Below are 20304 nucleotides of genomic sequence, written 5' to 3'. Positions count from 1 at the left end.
GAAAAAAAAAAAAAAAAGACCTTTGTCTTTTCCCCAAGCTTCTATTTTTAATGTAAAAATAGTCCTAATGAAAAAGACAAAGCGCACAGGGAATTCAAAAGAAGGTGACACGGGTTGAATATTCCTACCACAGGCTTATATAAGCCTTTCAACCCCATGTGCTCTGCAGCCGTGCAAATAATTTGGAGCAGATTCGACTGCAGCCCTCCAGCTCAGGGGTTTTAGGTCGCTCGCTCTGCTCTGGCTGTGGAACATGTACAGTTTCATTGGGCTCTGGCTCAAATAACCAATCATAAAAAGCAGAGGTCGGGGGGTTTGGGGCTGAAACAGGAGGAGGAGCCAGCAGCAGCTTGATGGAGTGACCACAGACTACTTGTACTGTGGTGAGGGTCTTTCCTGAAGTTGCTTATGTTGGTGGTTGGTGGGTGGTGTTAGGGGCGGTGGGTGGAGCAGCAGTGGAGACATTGTTCATTAAGATTTCTGGGGCTTTCACTGGTGTCTATGTCTCGCTGTGGTGTCTATGCAGGATGACTGGAACCAAGTGAAACCTGAGACGTAGAATTAGAGGAAATATAGCACCAAATCCAAGGCCCAGAGGGCTTCTCGCTTTTTGTTTCCATCTCAGTGATGAAAATGGGGTTTGTTTATGTTGTTGTTTGTTTTTAATACTGAGTGAAATCGATTGTGCAGATGGAGTGCAGACTGTTTATTTAGTCAGTTATAAGATGAAATATCATGAGTTTACCATCCAAGATGAGAGGTTTGCATGTGAAAAACAAATGGCCTTTATGTCATGCTTGGCACCATGCGGACATGAACTGCTAGAACTCTTGATGTTTTTCTTGAGCACAAACTCAGATCCACTCCACCAGCTGTGTTGAGCTACGACTCTCTGAGTCGTCCATCTTGCATTTTATGAGAGGACTTATTTTCTTTTTTTTGTTTTTCATTTTCCAGGCCACTTCTGAAAGACAAACCTAGGCGCAGGAAAGGCAAGATGACAGATTATCACTATTTGTCAGTGTCCCCATTAGTCAAAACAACACAAGCTCAGTCGGTTAAAAGGGGTTCTTTGTGAAAAAGGACACTGAGAAGCCAAAAGGCTTTGCTTTTGGAAAATGTGGGAGTAGCAGATCCAGTGTAGGTATGATGGCACCGTTCAAGGACTTTTCCTTTCATGCGCCTGACTTTTTTTATTCCCAGCTCACTCCTGTATACATGTCAAAAGGAAGAGACTGTGGAGATGCAGACCTGGATGTACATGCAAGATGTTTCCTATCAGCTTCCTATTGTTTGTCCCAGTTTTCATTCCCCTGGTGCTCTGCAGTGTTGATTGAAGACAGAGAGCGTGGACCTGAGGAACTGTGGGGACACAGATTGATTTAGTTGAAAACTTGATTTTCTTTTGCCCCCTCGAAGAAAAACTAAAAGAAATTCTGTTGAAGAAATGAAATTATTAGTTGAAGACAGATGATAATGAGCCAGGGAGTTGTAGTCAATTAAAAAGTAATGAGGAAAACATGCTGTTTTCAAAGACATCGTCAATAAAGTGCTGACAAGATACTCTGTGGTAACTTTCGCTTCTGCAGTGTGTTAACAGCAAAATTGCATGCTCGCTCATTAATTGGTAAATAGTTGAAACTAATTTGCAGCAGTTTTTGAAAAGCCCAAAGAAGCCTCACTGCGATAAAAAAATATTCCTCTGTGACTCACAGATGACCTGCTGTGTTTCCTGCTGCTTCTGTTTGCCTCTGGGCATTCGGAAGACGAAAAGTGTTAACAGTTTCCCCTCCACTTGGTTTCCTTCAGTTGTGAACATCATACCCAAACAAGATGACAGGCCCCTCTCTACCTCCTACCATTGACAGTGTTTGCCCTCCCACAGTGTTGTTTGCCCAGGACATCCTGTGTGGTGGCTTATATCTGGCTCTCGTCTCCTCTTTGCCCCCTCGTCTTCCTGTTGTGTTGGACAGATATGCAGGTGTCATACCAAAAAGCCCCTAGAGAAGAATGTGTTGCACAATACAGATGACCATGCCAGGGTTTTCACTTAACTAGAGCACATTCTGTAGAGCTGACTTTTCATCTTTCGTTAGCCACAAGGATATCCAACAAAGTGAATTAATGACACCACCTGTGGGGATTGAAACTGTTTCAGTCTAGTGGCACTGCTGGGAAAAGCACAGAGGATCAGACTAAGTAAAGGAACATCTCTGAGGGTTCACCTTCAGGGTAGCACACGTGGCTCAAGTTTTTGAGTGAAGAAAATAAGGCTTTAACTTCCAGATGCTTGCAGGATGAGGCCCATCTGGAGAGAGGGAGGGAGAAAGAGAGAGGGAGCTTTTTGGGCTATGTGTAAAAAAAGAAAAAAGGTGCTCCAAAATGATCACTTTAATAAGTTGCAGGTTTCCACCTTGTCCTCCAGAAAGGCAGCACACCATGTGCCAGAGGTAGGCCTGTAAATCAATGGGGTTTAACTTTTAGGAATTTACTGGCCCAGGCTGGACTTCCTGGAAATAGAGATAAAGAAGGAAAGCCAATAGAGATAATAACTGATAACTACTCTGTTGAACTCTAGTCTTCTGCTGCTGCTGCTTGTGTTAAAGTTTTGCCAAGCCTTTCCTGGTTATCTAGGTACTTCTGTTGCAGTAAGACATTTGACCACATGGCATTAATTGAAATGCACATCTGTCTCCCAGTGTGCAGCTCCCACCCTCCTACATAATGGCTGTACCACCCTGCAGGCAGCAACAATCAAGTCACCGGTAAATCACCCAGGTGTTGCGTTATTTTTCTTTGGAGGGGAAATAGTACTACAGATTTATCCTAGAAACAAATGGCAGAAAAAAACATCAACAGCAACAAAAAGATGGCCACACCAGCTCAAATGGTTTCCAGCTCGCTGTATCGTAGCAGCTGCAAAGAGGAAAAAAACAAAGCTGCCATCCAGTCACATTAGAAGTGTTGCCTTAATTGAAACCAGATGCGGCATGGTTAAAGTCTGTTACTGTAAATTGCGCTCTCTTTCATGCAGCCACGACTTAAAGACTTACATTAAAGCTCTCGCATGGGAAACTTATCCACGGTATGAAATATGTCATTCTTCAGCCTTGTGTCACAGTAAAGGGTGATGCTCCCGTGATGTTTTTCAGATACCGCAGACATTCAGGGGGATCTGTATAATCTTGTCAGTTGCCACAGACCTCCCAGGAAGCCCATATTTTATCAAGCATATCAACAAAACACTGAATTGCCACCACTGTTTTTATACAGTAGGGCTTGATTAATTCAGAAAAGAACAACATAACTCTTGCAGAGAAATGGAGCCATCTTATGAAATGCAGCATCCAGTTATAAGTTTACAGTTGAGTTTCTCAGACACTGTAGCCCATTCAGCCTCTGTGCTCATGGTAGATTTTGCCAAAGCAGATGGGGTTTGATTTCACACCTCTCCAACATAGTTTGGACTGCAGTTCCCCCACCACGAGGGTCAAGACCACAAGAGTAAGCAATCAGCACGCTCTTTAGCCAAAACAAAGGTTGTAATGGAAAGAAAAGAAAGCAGTGTGCCTGTATGCGTGTGTGTGTCGAGGCACATGGAACAGGCAACGTCTGTGTGTGCACATCTGTGTTTATGTCAATGTTCGATGCAGACTTTTGTGATGACTTGGCAGTTTTGGCTGCCTGCAGTGGTTCAGCGTTTCCCTTTAGTGGCTGCAGACTGATCGCCTGTTTCCCCTCGTAAGAAACTACAAGTCAAACAAGTGATTGGAGAACTGCACACCAGTGATCAACCAGTCTGTGAGGGATAGACTGTATAGTTTGACAAAGCCATAATAGATTCTGATTGTTTTTGCATATGTCACAGCACGTAAAGTGAATCCAGATGTGCACAATGCACAGGATGACACCTGTCATTATATATGAGCCTTTGCACCAGTGACACTCAATATATAATTATAGTGTGACTAAATGATTCATCAGCTGAAAAGAATGAAACCAACAATGTGTTAGTTCTTTCAATACTTTATGACTCCCCTACCATGGTTATGGACACAATCCAACTGCCTCTGGAAGATGTAAATCTTAAAAATAGCTTATCAGTATATGGTTTCATTTTTTAAAAAGCCTACATATTTTCCCAAAACAGCTGTGCACTTGTGGCAGCAGGAAAGTGTGTATCTATGTATCTATAATTTTTTCCCCTGTTCATCACAGTTAAGAAACAACATTTAATGAATCATGAAAAAACATTTTTTCATGATTCATTTTTTTCTTTCATGAAATTTGTTAACCAGACTTATCCTTTACCTGTTATATTTGCAAATTCTGCAGATAGAAATATAATAGAAACTCTTCAGCCAATGAGATTTAAGTTTCTGTATAAACTTCAAAACCAGGTCCAAGTAGAGTCCCTGACAGTTTAGAGATCAATTTGAGACTAAAAGCAGAATAAGTCAAGTTGATTAAGTTGAAATATTCTGACTCAACCGAACAAATAATAAAAGAAGACAGAAAATAAACCATAAGTACAGTTGCAGCATGGACAGTTTCCATAAGGATTTTTGCATTTCTTCCAGATGAGAAGAGATGTACATCTAGCTGCAAATCAGTTCTACACAAGCTCACTGCAGACAGAGGTTTCTACAGGTGGGATGTCGTATTGTTAGCATTATGTTGACAATATAAACTAGTGCTCTGACGCCACACAGTATATTAATTTGGCAGCAAATAGTAAAGACAATGTCCGTTAGAGGCCAAGTCCAAATTAAAATAAGCAGAAGAGAAAAGACTAAACCAAAACAACAAGTGGTCTTTCCCCAATTCAGAAGTTGCTTATTTTCCTGTTTAATTGTATTACAGACTTTTTTCTCTTAACAAAGGAGTTATTTTGCTCTGAGACAACACTAACATTGTTAGCGATTGTTGTAAGAGTTCAGTGGAGGTTGTTTCTGTTTTTTTAAGCTCTTCAGAAGATTTCAAAGGCTCTTGACCCCGTGGCCTGTTCTGTATATACTGGGGGATCTCTGCGTACTAATAAATATGGATGCATAAGTGTTGGCCTTTACATAGTTTCATCATGGGAAGACTGGTTAAAGACACGGCAACTATCGCTGCATTTCCCATAACTTTCTGACCCTGAAAGAGGAGGAAAGAAATAATTTGTTTTTGAGGCAATATTAAGTGGAGAGAAAGACATTATGATTTAAAAAATTAGGTTGTCATGGTGGGAAAATGAGCACGAGGCTGACATTCTGATGTGTAAAATGAATTAGGACCAAAACATCAGTGGGGTCAATGGTAAAATGAAATGATGGAGGGTAACAAGGTCAAGGAAATGTTACTGTGCAGCTGCAACTCTTTTCACACAAATTATTAAAAGAGAATTTTTTACTTTTACTTCCTTTTTTAAATGTATGTGTGAGTTTGTTGCTGTATGCAGTTTAGTTTAGATGTTTTAATCTTCCACTGTGCATAGTTATGGGGATACATTACCAGCCAAAGTAAAGTTTTTTGTACATTTTTTGGCAAAGACATAAGTCAGAATTAAATGAGAGCAATAAAAATATACACAAAAGGCTTTTTGACAAATTAGTTAGACTGACTTTAGTTCAACTGAGATGTGTTATCGGTAGTAGAGCTGTAATGATTATTATTCGATTAGTTGATTGACCTTAAACGAATTGGCAACAATTTTTCAAGCATCAAATGCATTTGATGGCCCTGGTTCTCTATTGATTGTCTGTCTTTTGTTACTGAAATAACTGGATAATATTTTGTGTTTTTAAGCTGTTGACTGGACAAAACAAGACATTTAATGTCATGTTTGCCTTTGGGATATTGTGGTGAATGTTATTATTTTACTGTTATCTTTTGTGGACCAAATGATTAAAGAATTATCAGCACATTAACAGGGACTGAAAACAATCATTAGTTGCAGCCCTAAAAGGAAGCCTTTCTCACACAGCAGACATTTATTTCAATTTTTTTCAGTATCATTACTTCTTCTAACTTATTTTGTGATTAGGGAGTGCCAAAGCAGTGGCAGAGCACTGTTTTACTTATAAGCATCATGACCTTATCATAAACTAATGCAATGACATTGCAAATTCACAAGAATAACTTGACCCACAGAAACACTCATGGCAAGAATATAGAGAGTTTCCTGAATGACCACGGAGTGGCAGTTAGACAGTAAAGCACAGGAAGAGATGAGGAGGAAATGTGTGAGTGAATCAACAACTCGCCTGTGATTCATGCTGAAACAATGGCCATGGTGAGGTCAATCAAGTGCCAAAGCCATTAGAAATATCCTGCTTATAGAATCATTATGGCAGAGGTGTTTTCAAATAGTTAGAACATGATACAGTGAAGTTTGAAATTCTTGTGCTGTTATGTGGTCAATGTGTTTTTCATTAAGAGACAAATTCAGGTCATTACAACTTGGGTCATATTTTTGGACACGCTATAGTGACATGGGTTTAGGGATGGCAGTGTTCGGTCGTTTAGTTCACCACTTTGGTTCAGACTGAAATATCTTGGATGGATTGCCATGAAATTTTGCACAGATGTTCACGCTTCCCAGATAATGTATCCTACTGATATAAGTGATCCTGCCTTTCCCTCCAGCGCACATTTATGTCCTCATCAGGATGATTTGTAATGATGATCCCTTTACTTTTCATCTACGACCACCATCAGGTCAAAAATTGGAATTTGTCCAATACTTTGGTTTATGACCAAATATCTGCAAAACTAATGACATGCCCATCAGCCTCATCCGTACTTAGTGTTGGTGTTTAAAGAATAATTCAGGTTTATTACAACCTGGGTCCTATTTTATTAGCTTTGGATATTTTTTCAATCATTTATTGTAAGTAAGTAATTGCTGAGATCTGGGAACACACATAGTGTTGGTTGTAGCCAACAGTTTAGCCAAATTACAATGTCTAACCAGCTTTGTTTGGAGACAAAACTTGGTTAAAACTGATCTAGTCTCTGGTGATTCCACGTGCTGTGAATTTTACAGTGCTACTCATGTTCCTTACAAGCTGCAGCCTTCTTTTGTTGTGGACCGAGAGGTTTTTCGCCTGTGTTATAACTGTGAGAGTTTACAATGCAAAGCTATGTGTTTTGGTCATGGTCTGTGGAAAGGCTGTGTGTTTTTTTACAAGGACTCTATGTGTCTTTGTACCAGTATGATCAACAGAGCATTACAGCACGTATAATTACATCGCTGTATGGTCATGTCCCTCTGAAACCTCAGCCAGGGCGTCCATTTTGGGTTTTCCACCATTTCACTAACTAAAGTTTGGATAATAAACTTCTTTAAAGAGGCCAAACATCCAAGGTGTGTAAGTCTGTGTTTTTGTTTATTCTGCTCCACAGAGGTGAGTTGGTGTATTTATCACAGTGTCCCAGTGTTTAGGTTTGTTTTTGTGGACCCCTCTGCTTTCTTTGACCAATGAAGCCACAGTCATTCTGCCTGTGGTTTTGGTCTGGAGTGTGGAGGACCAGGCAGCAGTTTGCACTGTGGGTCTGCGTACGAGAGCGCACGAGCCTCAAACGTGTCAGAGTAATGCAGCAGGGAGAGCAAAGGCCTCCAACTGGCAAGGAGCCCAGCGCAATGAAAAAAAGGAGAATTTCAGTGTAAACCACATCAGATGACACACATCTGCAAAAAGTAAACAGTTCATGAATGAAAAAAAACAGGGATTATTTATTTGTTTCCTCATCAGTGTCCCCAAAGAGTTCAGTTACAGCATTTGTTTTAATTTTCTTTTATTACATTTAACACATTTTATTCCCTGTGCAGTCATACGGTCATATCATATTGAATATTCGGCCAAAGGTTTCCATGTGTGAAACTGTCTTTCACTATTAAAGGATTTTAAATTATGAATGGTAATTCACAATAGCACAAAATTGGTTAGTGTGTCTGATGGGAAGGTTTTGCATTGCTAGATGATGATATATATATTTTAAAAAAGACAGTTTCCATCTTGAACACTGTTTTTAGCCACTTTAACTAAATGACAGATGACTGAAAAGAAATCAGCAGTATCTCTTTCTGCATCTGATTGGACAAACACAAGCCACAGTGCTGTCTTTGGGGTTTGCCTCCAGTTCTCAAAGTAGATAAATCTGGCAGCTGTCCCACCAAGCAAATCAGCACACGCAGTTGTTTCAGCAAATGATCCTAAAAGACATGTTTATGTTAAAGTGGCAAAGCCCTATGCTGGCTGAAGTATTCTGAACATCGGGAGCAAAGAAAGAAGTAAGATGATGACATAACGTGACAAAGTTCACGTAAAGAGGAGGTTGGAATGCAGAGATGGGTCAACAAAATATCTCACTTCACCATGAGAAGCTGCTGTTTGTTTCCTGTTTTCTACTAAAAGTTGCATATTTTTGTAAACCAACTAACCTAACCTTAACAAAGTAGTCATTTTAGCCAAAGCCATGATCTTTCCTTAATCGCAACCAACTTGTTTATGTTCCCGTATTGGGTGAAAAATAGGCCATGCAGCTGCTGAGACATGCATAATTTGACAATGCAATGTCAAATTTAAGTAGATGTTAGCTAAAAACAGCTTGTTTACAGTCAAACAAGAATTCAACTGTTTTGAAAGAGTCAATCAGTTCATGTCAGTTCACACTATCAGTGTTGTTGCAGTTCCTACTGGTTACAGATAGGAGTCAATACAAAATCAGCCTTCCCTCGGCTCTGTGTTGAACTCATGTTGATGTCCTCATGTGGACTACAACAACAGCATTACCACAGTAACCTTATCACTTATCCACGGGCTCTGCTCTCCATCACCATGGGGAAAGAGGCCATGACATAAGCTCCAGCACCTTCTGACCTCACTCATAAAGACACTATCCAACATAAACAAGCTCACACAAACAGACACATACACACACAGACTAGCTGTAGCTTATCTAACTGCTAGCTCTTTAACACTGCAGGAAAAGGTGTGGTCATTGTACATTGCACTCTGTTGGATCCCTTAAATCGGCTTCTGCTTTCATGTTGAGCCAGCTAAACTTTAAAAAAAAAATATTATTAAGTGCACAGTGTGTAATTTTCTGCAGCTAAGAGTTGTGAAGTACCATAAGATCTTGGGAGTTGTCTTCACCAAATGCTGGATGAAGCAGTTTCACATTAAAATCAACATTTCTCTGACAAAGTTCAGCCTTGGACAGGCCGTGAATCAAGCTGCTGCTAACATTTACTCAGCTTGTTTCTTTTACAGCTTGAGATCCAGACTTTCAATGAGTAAAATCCCTCATCTGGTTAGAAAATATAGTGCAAAACTACCAAGATCTGAAAAGTGCATTAAAATGGGGCTTAAAAAAAGTCTTCTGGAAATACAGCAAATTCTCAAATCATTGCAGTTTTGTTTGTAAGATGTATATTGCATGTCCTACATTTTATTTTCTACTTGGCTGTTGCAAGGTGAGTTTCCCTTGATGGGACAGACAATAAAGTGAAGTAAAGGGAAGAGAGGTGATGTTTAAGACGAATAATAACTGATCTCAGATCTGCCATCTGACTAATCTGCACTACTCTCATTGTTTGGTTCTACTGGAACCTAAATTAGAGTTAATGTAATGGGGGAGACACACTATATCCTGTTTTTCTCAGTTAAATAAAGTGTCCCAGACCACAATGCCTGAGGTTGCCAAGTGAAAGCTGGCTTAACGTTGTTTTTGAGATGACAAAGAGTTGACATGAGGTGATTTCATTAGTTTTTCCGTTGCAGTTCCCCTAATTAACAGATCTTTACAACGATTCTAACCTGAAGACAGATTGGCAGGCTGTACCAGGCATCTGTCGCCGTATTTAAGAGATTGTTGTTAGGAAGTCTTTTGTTTAGGACGATCCAAATAATTTATTCCCATGTTATTACTGGAAACTGTAGCAAAATAGTGAGATCTGCTGACATAATTATAAGATACAGTGGCGGAAGAAAGGGTCAAATAAAGACAATGTAGCTGTCTGAAAAAGGAGACCAAAAAAAATACTTTTAAAAGTGCAAAGGTGTGCAGTGTTTCTTAAAGTTCAAAAGGTCAAAAGTTCAAGAATTCTCAGCTCACTTGCATGAATCCTCAAGACAGAAAACACTGCAGAACTCACTCAGCGAAATTCAGGCTTTTAAGATCTGTGCGAGGCCTCCCCCTCCTCTCTCTCCCTCACTAGATCATCCTTTTGTCACGCAACTCCCCCGAGAACCGTCAACTGCATTTGAGCTGCCAAGAGTTTTTCCACTCAAAAGCTTTTTCCAGTGTGGGGGTACAGCTTTGTGGCAGAGAACCACCTTTTACTGTATATGATGTCTTTACTGTAAACAGAGTGAAACATTTCGATGTAGGCAGGGTAATGTTGATAAATTAATGAACAGCATGAAATGTGTGGGTGTTTTTTCTCAGGTTTTCCGTGTGTTCTCACATTACATTTCTGGGTGTGGCATGCAATTGTTTCCCCAGTGTGTCGTTAAGGATCTCTGACCCCCCCCAACCAACCACCCACCCAACACAAGGCATAACAGCAACTGGGGAGTGTGTGCCAGCCTCACTGCGGTCTAGCAGTGAGGTCTAGCAGTGAGGCAGCAGCCGAACCCGTCTTGCGCTCCAAGACGGGAACCCAGATGCAAAGGATTATGGGTTTTATATTCAGTTTACTGTAACTCTAGTTTAATGTGAGGGTGGGATGGGGAGAGAGGGGTAGAGGGGACTGCGGTCGATGTGTCACATGGAGTACTCTGGCTGATTTATTCCAGTTTCTGTCAGTTTCTGCCCTGAAGCAGTTTTATAGATTTGTTATTCTAAGGGGAGAACTTTAAATTTGTGACACAAACCTTTGGCTGCAGTCTCCTGTGTAGGGTATTTTTTGATGATGGTAATAGTGATGATCACAATCAGAGAGTGATCATTTAAATCTCCTTAAGGTTCTGATATGTGCCGCAACTTTATAGGCCAGCCTATAAGTGTAATGGTGCACAGCGATGCTTTAATCATGTACAGTGTGACCATGTTGTTGCCAGGAAACATTTGAGTTGATTTCTGTCTGTTGGTCTCTCCTTCTTTGTCTTTTGCTGGAGGGTGTGCCAGTTTATAATGTTCACAATTTTGCAGAGTGCACTAGTTTCCCATATTTTAACGTCAAGGGCCCCTTAAAAGGCCTGCATTAAGCCACAGACTCCTGTTTGGTAAGATTTTGTCTCAAGGAGCTCAATTTGAGGAGAGTTCACTTTGGGTGGGCAGAACACTGGGGAGTAAAGCCTGATACAAGAGCAATGATTCTTCATTTCTGCTCTCTCATTGTTTTAATGGCATTATAATAGAGTTTAACCACTCCTTATCCCTCCCTTTGGGAACCACTGGTTGAGTAAATCACTTCTTAAAGTTCAGCTGTATGCTGATGGGTTGGGCAGCAACTCTTATTTTGAAACTTTCTTCCATTACAGTGACTAATTAACTCATAAGTAATTCAAGGGATTATGAAAACTCAAAAATAGAAGTTTGATATAGATGCCAGACATAGTCAGTTTACTCTCTTTTATTTTGTAATTTTTTACTTTTATTTGCATTGCAGTGACAAAGTCCAAGAAATTAATCTCATATTTTTATTCATTTTATAAAAGCCACCTGTCTTCATTTAAAGAGCCTTCCAAGTTTCATGATTTTCTTTCAAAAATATTCCCATAAGAAATCTTGTAATGTTTTTCAAAACATTTATAATTGAATGCATCTTATTTTACATTATTCAGCAGTATTCAGTTACAGTTTTGTTTTCTATTAAAACCTGAATAGAAAACAATATTTCCTCTCTAAGCTTGCATCCATCATTGTCAAGTTAGCCTGTTTTATGAGTGACCTTATTGTGAACTTTTTTACATCAGACATCAAACTGTAGTAGGAATCTGTTGCTAATATTAGAGTTACTTATTACTGGGATAGCATGAAACAAGGCATAAATTACCTGCAGATTCACACTGCTATGCCACACAAGAATGCATTGCACCTGCAGGATCATAACTCTAAAGCAGGTTCTAGTAGAACATGTTTGAGTTTGCAATGCCAAGAGAAGCTCCGAAATAGCTTTTAAAAACTAGAAAAAGAGTCTGGAAGATGGAGATGTATTCTGTTATTTTTCTGTCTGACTGACATCAGAGCACCTCGACATGAAAATGAACTTGTACTTGGCAGCACTGTGTCTCTCTTTCGCTGTCTTTCTTAACACCCCAGCCAATATGTTGTTCAGTCTATTTTATTTTTCTTTCCCCCAAGACTTTCCCTTCCAGTGGGTGACTAATATTTTCTACCTCAATTAGTAGTGCAACTGCATAGAAAAAAACAGGGAGACAGAAATCTGAGGTTGGATGGAAAGGCAACAGGGAAGAAAACAGTTTGATCAGTGCCATGTGCTTCACTTAAAATGTCACCAGAATGAAAAAATGGCCTATTTTTTCTATGTAACCTGTTACTAATTTTAATCCAACTCAAGAGGATAAAATCAAAAAAATAAAGTCAAATTAAGATATTTAATAATTTGCATCTTTTTTGGTATTTTAATTGGGGCTGATCAAAGAGTTAGCAGTTCGATCTCCCCACATGTTGAAGTGTCCTTGGGCAAGACACTGAACCCCAAATTGCTCTCAGTGGTCAGGCCAGCACCTTGCATGGTAGCCTGCTGCCATCGTTGAGTATGCGTGTGTGAATGAGAGGGAAATTGTAAAGTGCTTTGGATGAAAGCTCTGTACAAATGCAACCATTTTAAAATTACTGAAATCCTTAATCATGGCTCATGCCAGAAGTAGCTGTTGCAAGTGGTTTCAGTTTGTAATTTCATGTGTTCCTAAATTTATAGCTATCCTAAATTGATGTTGAAATACTGAAAGTGACGGTTGCTTGCCTTCTTGCCAAGAGCGTGATGAAAAGATTGATACTATTCTCACACGTGTAATATCTTAATATGAAACTGGAGCCAGCAGTGGGTTCATTTAGCGTAGCATGAGGCAACATGCAACCTCAGTGTGATGACAAGACTACAGGAAGTCAGTGCACCCGGCCAAGAAATAGTTCCGCACATAACCCCCTTGTTGTTTTACACTTTGTTTTTAAAAACAAATGAGACATAATTCATTAATCATCAGTTCTGTGCTTGTAGGTCTTTTTTGTTACCTTTGGATAGAACCAGGCTGTTTCCTGGCTCCAGCCACGTACTCACTGGGCAGAAATCACAGCGTTATCTTCTCATCTAACTCCCGGGAAGAAAGCAAATAAGCCTATTTCCCAAAATGTCAAACTATTCCTTTAACAGGTTGTTGTTACTTCATGCTTTTGATAATCATATTTGAGAATGAGGTCTCAGCACATGGGTGTAGTCACTGTCCTGACTGTTTAACTAATACAAACATGCAGGCCAGTGGGAATACTCATCTGTCAAGATAATGGCTCTCTTGCATGAAATCGAATCAAAATAATTTTTTAGTTGTCAGCACTTATGCGTCCTTAAGGGCCCGTGATTGAAACGGAATATGGTAATAACATGGGTACGAATGTCTAGCGAGATTAATATAAAACCGGTGCATCTGTTTTCATTTGGGCTTTGTTTTCACTGAAGCCCCTGTGCGGTTCTGGAAAGAGCATTGCGGGGCCCTTAAACAGCTCACAGCATTCCTCAGTCGGTGCGGTGTATGTATGCGTGGGCCGCTGCTTTCTGCCTTGACAGTATGAGTCAAGAGAAGCTGGGTGAATTAGCAAAATGTCCTCAGATACTAAAAATAGTTTCTCTCTGAACTTGTTTCAGCGTATGGGACTCATTTGATGTGTGTGTGTGTGCGTGTGTAATGTCTCCAGAACATGAAAACACTAGATCAGTCCATGAAAGAGTTAGAAACAGTGTAGTGGGTGTTGGGAGTGTGTACGTGCATGCATGTCGACATTATGTGTGTGTGTGTGTATGAGTTCATGCACTGGCACGTACGCCTGTGTGTGTGTGGCATTTTGCCTATTTTCTATTGGTTTATAGAGCCACATGAAAGGTTCACTATGCTGGATGAGATTGTCTGCTTTTTTCATTACAAACAAGACCAAAAATATGCTGAAACAACCTCTACTATTGTGGTTTTTTACTGATCCTGGTCCAGACTTTACCTCTTTGACCAGTGGATGTGAACTGTGGAGGTGTGCATACATTACTGCCAGTTAGCTGTTAGCTGAACACATTAAAGCTGAATGGAAAAGCTGTTGAGATACATCATGCTACTTGTGAAACTTGTGAAAAGTTTCAGAGCTGTAGTCTGGAAAAAGCTCAGAGGAAATGATGATAGCTTACAGCTGAATGTAATGGAGTAGAAGAATATGAATGAATAGATATGAAAAGGAGGAAAATCAACAGTTGAGGTGGAGTTTCATATAAAACAAATTTTTTAGATGGTCTTTCTTTAATCCAGTAAAAACCAGGGTAGCCTTCTCGGTGAACCCAGTTCACAGATGATGATACTACCACCTGGAGCTCCTGCAGCTCTACCTGGCTCCTCCCATCATAGGTGACCCAAACATGCAATGCAAACAGCAGCTGAGCTCGACTTCAAAACAACTCTGTCTGCACTCATTAAGCCCTCTTTCTCAGCATTTAAGAATTCCCATGTGGTTTGAAGCCCTTCTCTAATGAAACACAATTAAAATGAAAAGAAGGTAATGAAAAATATTTACCGCCAGTCCAATGAAGTGGCTGGTGAAGTTGATGACTCCTCTTAATAAAAGCCATATGCCTGTTCTCATAAAACTCTGTTTTTGTGGCACAGAGTTTTTAGGCGTTAGCGTTTGTGCCAGCAAGTGAATTAACTCCTGAAGCTGGGGTAGGAGAGCAGTAAGAGGCACTCTATCTGAAGCAGAAGATCTGTGCACTCACACTGATTTATGCTGCAGCCCTCACCATGCCAAATCTCCAGCAGTGATAACCAGCCACTGGTCAGAGCTAATGTTGGCATAAATCTGTTAAATGAGCCTCTGAATGATTGTAGAGGTGTTTATGGTTGACAGCTTCTCCAAACACGTCAAATAATCCTTATTCTAAAGTGTATTTTTTTTTTAAAAAAAAACACTCTTTGTAAACACACAGGAAGTTGTGCTGATGGGAATTTCACCACTGACCTTGGCAGTGCTAGAGAGATGCATTATTCACCAAGCCACAGGCAAATCCTTTTCTCATCTCAGGAAATTTCCCCAAATTTCCCAAGCACTTTGACTTAAAATGCAAATATGTGCATGAAAAGTGGGTGAAATATGTTTCTCCACCGCAAATAGATGACATGAAGGAGACGGGGTTAGAAAGTAGTTTAACAGTGAAATGATCCAGAGGATTCTACTGCCAGAAACCGAGGTCGAATTTCCAAATTATACAGTTGCTTGTTGCCTAAACGTAACTCTAACTAACCTTTTCATGTGACTACAGCTAGTGAAAGAGGTGATACAACTCACAACTGGGTTAAGGAGTCAGTGCATTTTTTTTTCTTTTAGAAAAGCTAAATGCAAATCTTTTTCTTGACTCAAGAGATTTAAGAAGATTTTCCTAAAATGTAACTACGTGCAATGAAAGAAAGACAGAAAGAAAGAAAGAAAAAAGAAATGAGTTTCTCCACCACAAACAGACAGGGTTAGAGACGGGATGTAGTTTGACAGTATAAGTGATGCAGCTGAAACTACTGCCAACAACCAGGGTCAAATTTACCAGTCATTAGATTTTTTGTAGTTTATCTAACTTACCCTTGACAAACTCGCCCTTATTTATATTGGAGTTATAATAGTACAACCTTAAAGTTGCTATAATCTGTATTTTTAGCCAAGCTAGTTCAATATCAGAAACGTCTTTATAACTATTACCTGGCATTGTGTTTTGTATTCATAGTCTCTTCAGGATGAATTGTACTGACTTTTCCTTTAGTGCTGTCATCCAATCAAAACTTTATTTTGTCCTATATACTCTGAAATTGTGAACATTGTGGACATTACCTGTTAAAAATCAGTATGTTACTAGTATTGTAGCTAACATTTTAGCATGCAGGTGTTAGCATTTAGCTTAAAGCACCAATTACTGCCTTACTGGTCTGCTGGTCATCGTATGGTAAGACTTAATTGTCCAGACTTAACTTTAAATAACCTTCCCATGTACTGTCAGCCAAGTGACAGTTCTAAAAATACACAATCGGTTGAGTAAAGATCCAAGAAGGACTTATCTCAGATCTTCTGAGATCTGCTAATCTTGATCCATGGCTGCAATGTCACTGTCCCAGCATATCAGAAATCTCCCCAAGGCTGCATGTAGGTGACATGTGAAGTTGTAGCACAGTAATTCTGTCAGAAGGGACTTGTTGAGAAAACAGTGGGGAACAGACTTGACTGATCCTATGTCAACATGATGTCCCTGTATTTATAAAAAAATGCCATTTCATTCCCACGATGCTTTTACCCTTTTACCAGAAGGCTCACACGACTGGCCTGCTGAACTTCTGTTCATTTCCATGGGATAAGGGAAAGAGGGAGAAAAAAATTGCCTCCCTTTTGCTCCCTGAGAGCCTAACAGGGTCCCCGTGCCGGGATGCTCTCTTGGGCCGATGCACTGATCGGATCCAGATGCTGCTGGAGTGTGGATGGGGACAGCAGAGGAGCGTGGAGGCTTCACTGCAGCACTGATTGATAGGGTTCAGGATGAAGTTGGGAGTCACATTTCTTGACTCTGACCCCCCTCCTTCATTTTCTTTTTTTCTTATGGTCTTGCTCTACTCCATCTGTCCTGTCGGGTTTGCTCCTGATGCCAGTGTTTTATATACTCTGTTGAGACAGTGTGGAGCTCAGCAGGGAGCAGACAGCGTTACGCTTCATGTCTGGCTCTTTGCCTCACCTCTGCTGAGCGTTTAATGAACTCTTTTACAGTCTGAGGCTAAATCTTAAGTGCAGTTTATAGGTACAGAGAACCAGCTTTCAATGAATCTTTCTATCCACCACACTGTGAAACGTTAATTATGGTAAATGGAAAACAAAAACAGTGAATGCAAATCTCACGTTGAGAGTGGGAATTGAACTTTTTTTTTCACATTTTCCATTTGTGTGTGCAACATTTTCCACTCCTTTACAGAGTACATCAAAGTTATTGGTGCGTTTCAAGGCCGCTCAGATTTGTCATTCAGTAAAGAAAAAAAACAAAAAAAAAAACGACATATATTGCTTTTGGATTTTAGTTTTTCAGAATAGTACACTGAGGCATATAAGTGAGCAGTTGCAGGAGTTGGAAACAGTCAACAATCAAATAATAAAATAATGCAATCTGACTAAAAAACCTCACAAATTATCATAGAATTGAAACATCACCCCTCTGACAAATAAAACGTTATGAGCTTACATATTTCTTTCAGAACCTGATTGCACTGAATTGTCCAAATGTTGTTTGCATTGTGTCCATCTTCTGTATTTTGTTTTCTAACAATAGCAATATATTTTTGGCCTGTGCCATCTCTATGAAATGTTTGGGTTTTTGCATACCTCTGTAAATCGCTGTCCTTTTTGTCCCCTCAGGACCATGCCGACCATGTGTAGCTCCACCATCCTGTTGATTCTTAGCTTCCTGATTGGTCTGAGCTGCTCCCTGAACCCAAAAGACCCAAATGTGTGCAGCCTGTGGGAGAGGTGAGGCTAGTTTATCAATGACAAATAAATACATGTTGCCGTTGTAGTATTAAAGTAAACATTTTTTAATATGGTTCATGCATGCATATTGTTGAAAGTTCACAGTGTAGTTTTAGCAGGACTCAAGAGGGTCAGCGGTCGGTCAGTGGACTCATCTATCACATAAATGACAGTGAACTTTTATGGAAAAAAGTCACAGCAGCACTGTGTGGTATGTTCTTACTCAATAGAAACAGGAAACCTTCTCTTTAACAAAGATGCTTCATTACAAAATTCAATATCCACTTCTCCTGTTTTACCAGCCAAATTGGTTCTCAGGATAGAAACAATTAGTTACCTGGACAAGGGCCTATTAAGAGTCATGTACAAATTTTTTGTGTCAGCCCATCTAGTAGATGTCAGCATATTTCACTTGATTCACCATTGACCTGCTGGAGATGCTAGAGACAAAGTCAGGAAATCACCAGAGTAGGACTCATCTTCTGGAGACCATGAGCATCTACAAAATGTCATGGCCCGTCTGGACCAGAGTGGTCAACAAACCAACTGACTTTTTCACTACATGAAAAGTTGCAATGGAGCAGGATAACTTTTCTACCTCTTGTGACTGTGAATCATTATAACAGTATTATACTGTTTTCCTTTTCAGCTACACCACCTCAGTCAAAGAGTCCTACTTTCATCCTTATGACCAAGTGACCGAGGAGCCCTGTTCAGACCCTCGGACCAACTACAGATGCATACGCCACAGGTAGCACCAGCATGACGAGTTGCACCATTTTCCTGTTGGGCTAACTTCCTGTCAGTGGAGGGTCAGAGCATCCTGTTTGACTGTGTTATTCTTTCAGGATCACCTACAAGACGGCCTACAGGCAAGCAGTAAAGACACACTATCGCAAGAGATATCAGTGCTGCCCAGGCTATTATGAGAGTGGAGATAAGTGTGTCCGTAAGTAACAGTGGAAACTTTAAACCAATCTTAAACAGTACTTTTGTACTTTTTTGTTAGTGAAACAATAGCAATAAGTAAGCGGAGAATGAAACAGCAGAGGTGAACCTTCAGTCCCTGGCTAGCAGGGAATCGTCAGAGTTTTGAGTCACCATAATTAACACCAAACCAAACTTAAAGTTTGACTTAAATGGCACTGAATAACATTTGATTGAATCCACTTGTCATATTTATGCTTATACACTGTATACACATTACTACATGTGCATATCTGTCCTGTTGTTTTTATCCTGATTGTCTTTTATCTGCTTTTATTGGTTTTAATCTACATTTAAAAGCCCAAACTATGGCTGCAAATTAACTTTACATCTGTTGCACTACAGGGTAACATTGTTTATGCTCTTTGGTAAATAAACTAGCAAACAAATTAAAATTCTATTGATTCACAGATACTCACCTGCTTTCATGCCTGTCTGTCATATAAAGAACGTCAGAGGTCAGGTAAACACAACTCAATCTGTGTGTTTACATAAAATAATGCACTAAATACAGCTAGAATGCTGATGTTGGAACCAAATTATCTGGTCCAGTACAGCCACAGGTGCACATTTGCAAAACCACTGTACACAGACACACTATTTAAACAAAGTAACGTGATGCTGGAACGAGATGACGGAGGAATACGATCAGCAGCAATCAAGTGTGAAGCTGAAATGGTTGCTAAGTTTGTGGTTTGCAAGTGAAACAATGTCACATTTTGTGCACACAGAGTAACTCATTCTCATTACTCACAGCAAGCCGTTTTTCTTTTTTTAAAAATTCCACCCACTGTGCATAGTCAATGAGTAGCATATGACACTGGAATTACCAAAATTATGGGTTCGATTCCCACTGGGGCTTTGCATGCTGAAAATGCACAGTATGTTCTGGCAGTGCTAGCTGGAATTTTAAACTTTAAACAGTGTATTGCTGTCTTGAAAACCCTGATGCTCCCATCTTGGTAATTCTTATATTTTCATTTCAGTTCAAGGATTTCACATCATTTCAGCAACTTTTTCTCCATCAGCAAAGCATCTGTTATTAGTGGACTCAGGTGTGACGCTGCTGCCTGTACAGCTCAGAATAAAACAACAGAAACTCCATCATATGAAAAATATTATTAGTGGGCATCCTGAATGCTATCAGATAACTGGGGTCTACACTCATAATGTAAATATCAAGCTGTCTAAAATAGGAGGGTCTTTTAGATGTTAGGCAGGTCAGGGTTTATTTATGGAGTAAGATGACAGGTTATTTTTACCATGATATCTCCTTAATAAACCATTTTTTAATCTAAACATAAATCTAACCTCAACTTGAAGTACTTTTAGGTGCTTCAAATACCATTCAGAGCAGCAGATTTACAACAAACTTAGGTGCAATAGTTAAAATAGTAACAGATAATTGATACTTGAATGATGTTGTAATTTTAAAATGCCAAAACGATGCAGCTGTCAACAGTTTGCTGACACACTGTTATTGCTGACAGTCAACGGCAGCGACACATACTGTAAATAAAGTGAAACCGCATGGGTAGAGAAAATTCTACCTTAGCTTTACAAACCTTCTCATACATCACCGCTCGATCTTAGAAATGATGATGGTAATTACAAGGGTTT

General features: G+C 39.8%; 1 protein-coding gene across 2 annotated transcripts in view; it reads left to right on the top strand.

The window, feature by feature from the left end:
• Nucleotides 1-20304, top strand: part of pear1 (platelet endothelial aggregation receptor 1) — a 46925-nt gene that overhangs the window by 4345 nt on the left and 22276 nt on the right. Inside the window, exons 1-4 of one of the 2 annotated variants that reach the window (XM_018699856.2) lie at nt 128-638; nt 17587-17697; nt 18347-18448; nt 18546-18646. In XM_018699856.2, the coding sequence (XP_018555372.1) occupies nt 628-638; nt 17587-17697; nt 18347-18448; nt 18546-18646 (325 nt within the window). In that variant the 5' untranslated portion in view covers nt 128-627. Of the gene's footprint in view, nt 1-127; nt 639-17586; nt 17698-18346; nt 18449-18545; nt 18647-20304 lie in introns of those variants that run through there. The other variant, XM_018699857.2, reaches the window with a different exon arrangement.

The sequence above is a fragment of the Lates calcarifer genome, linkage group LG15 (genome assembly GCF_001640805.2).
Source record: "Lates calcarifer isolate ASB-BC8 linkage group LG15, TLL_Latcal_v3, whole genome shotgun sequence".
Taxonomy (NCBI): domain Eukaryota; kingdom Metazoa; phylum Chordata; class Actinopteri; family Centropomidae; genus Lates; species Lates calcarifer.
Note: the sequence above shows the minus strand (reverse complement) of the source record. Positions and strands in the feature narration are given on the sequence as shown.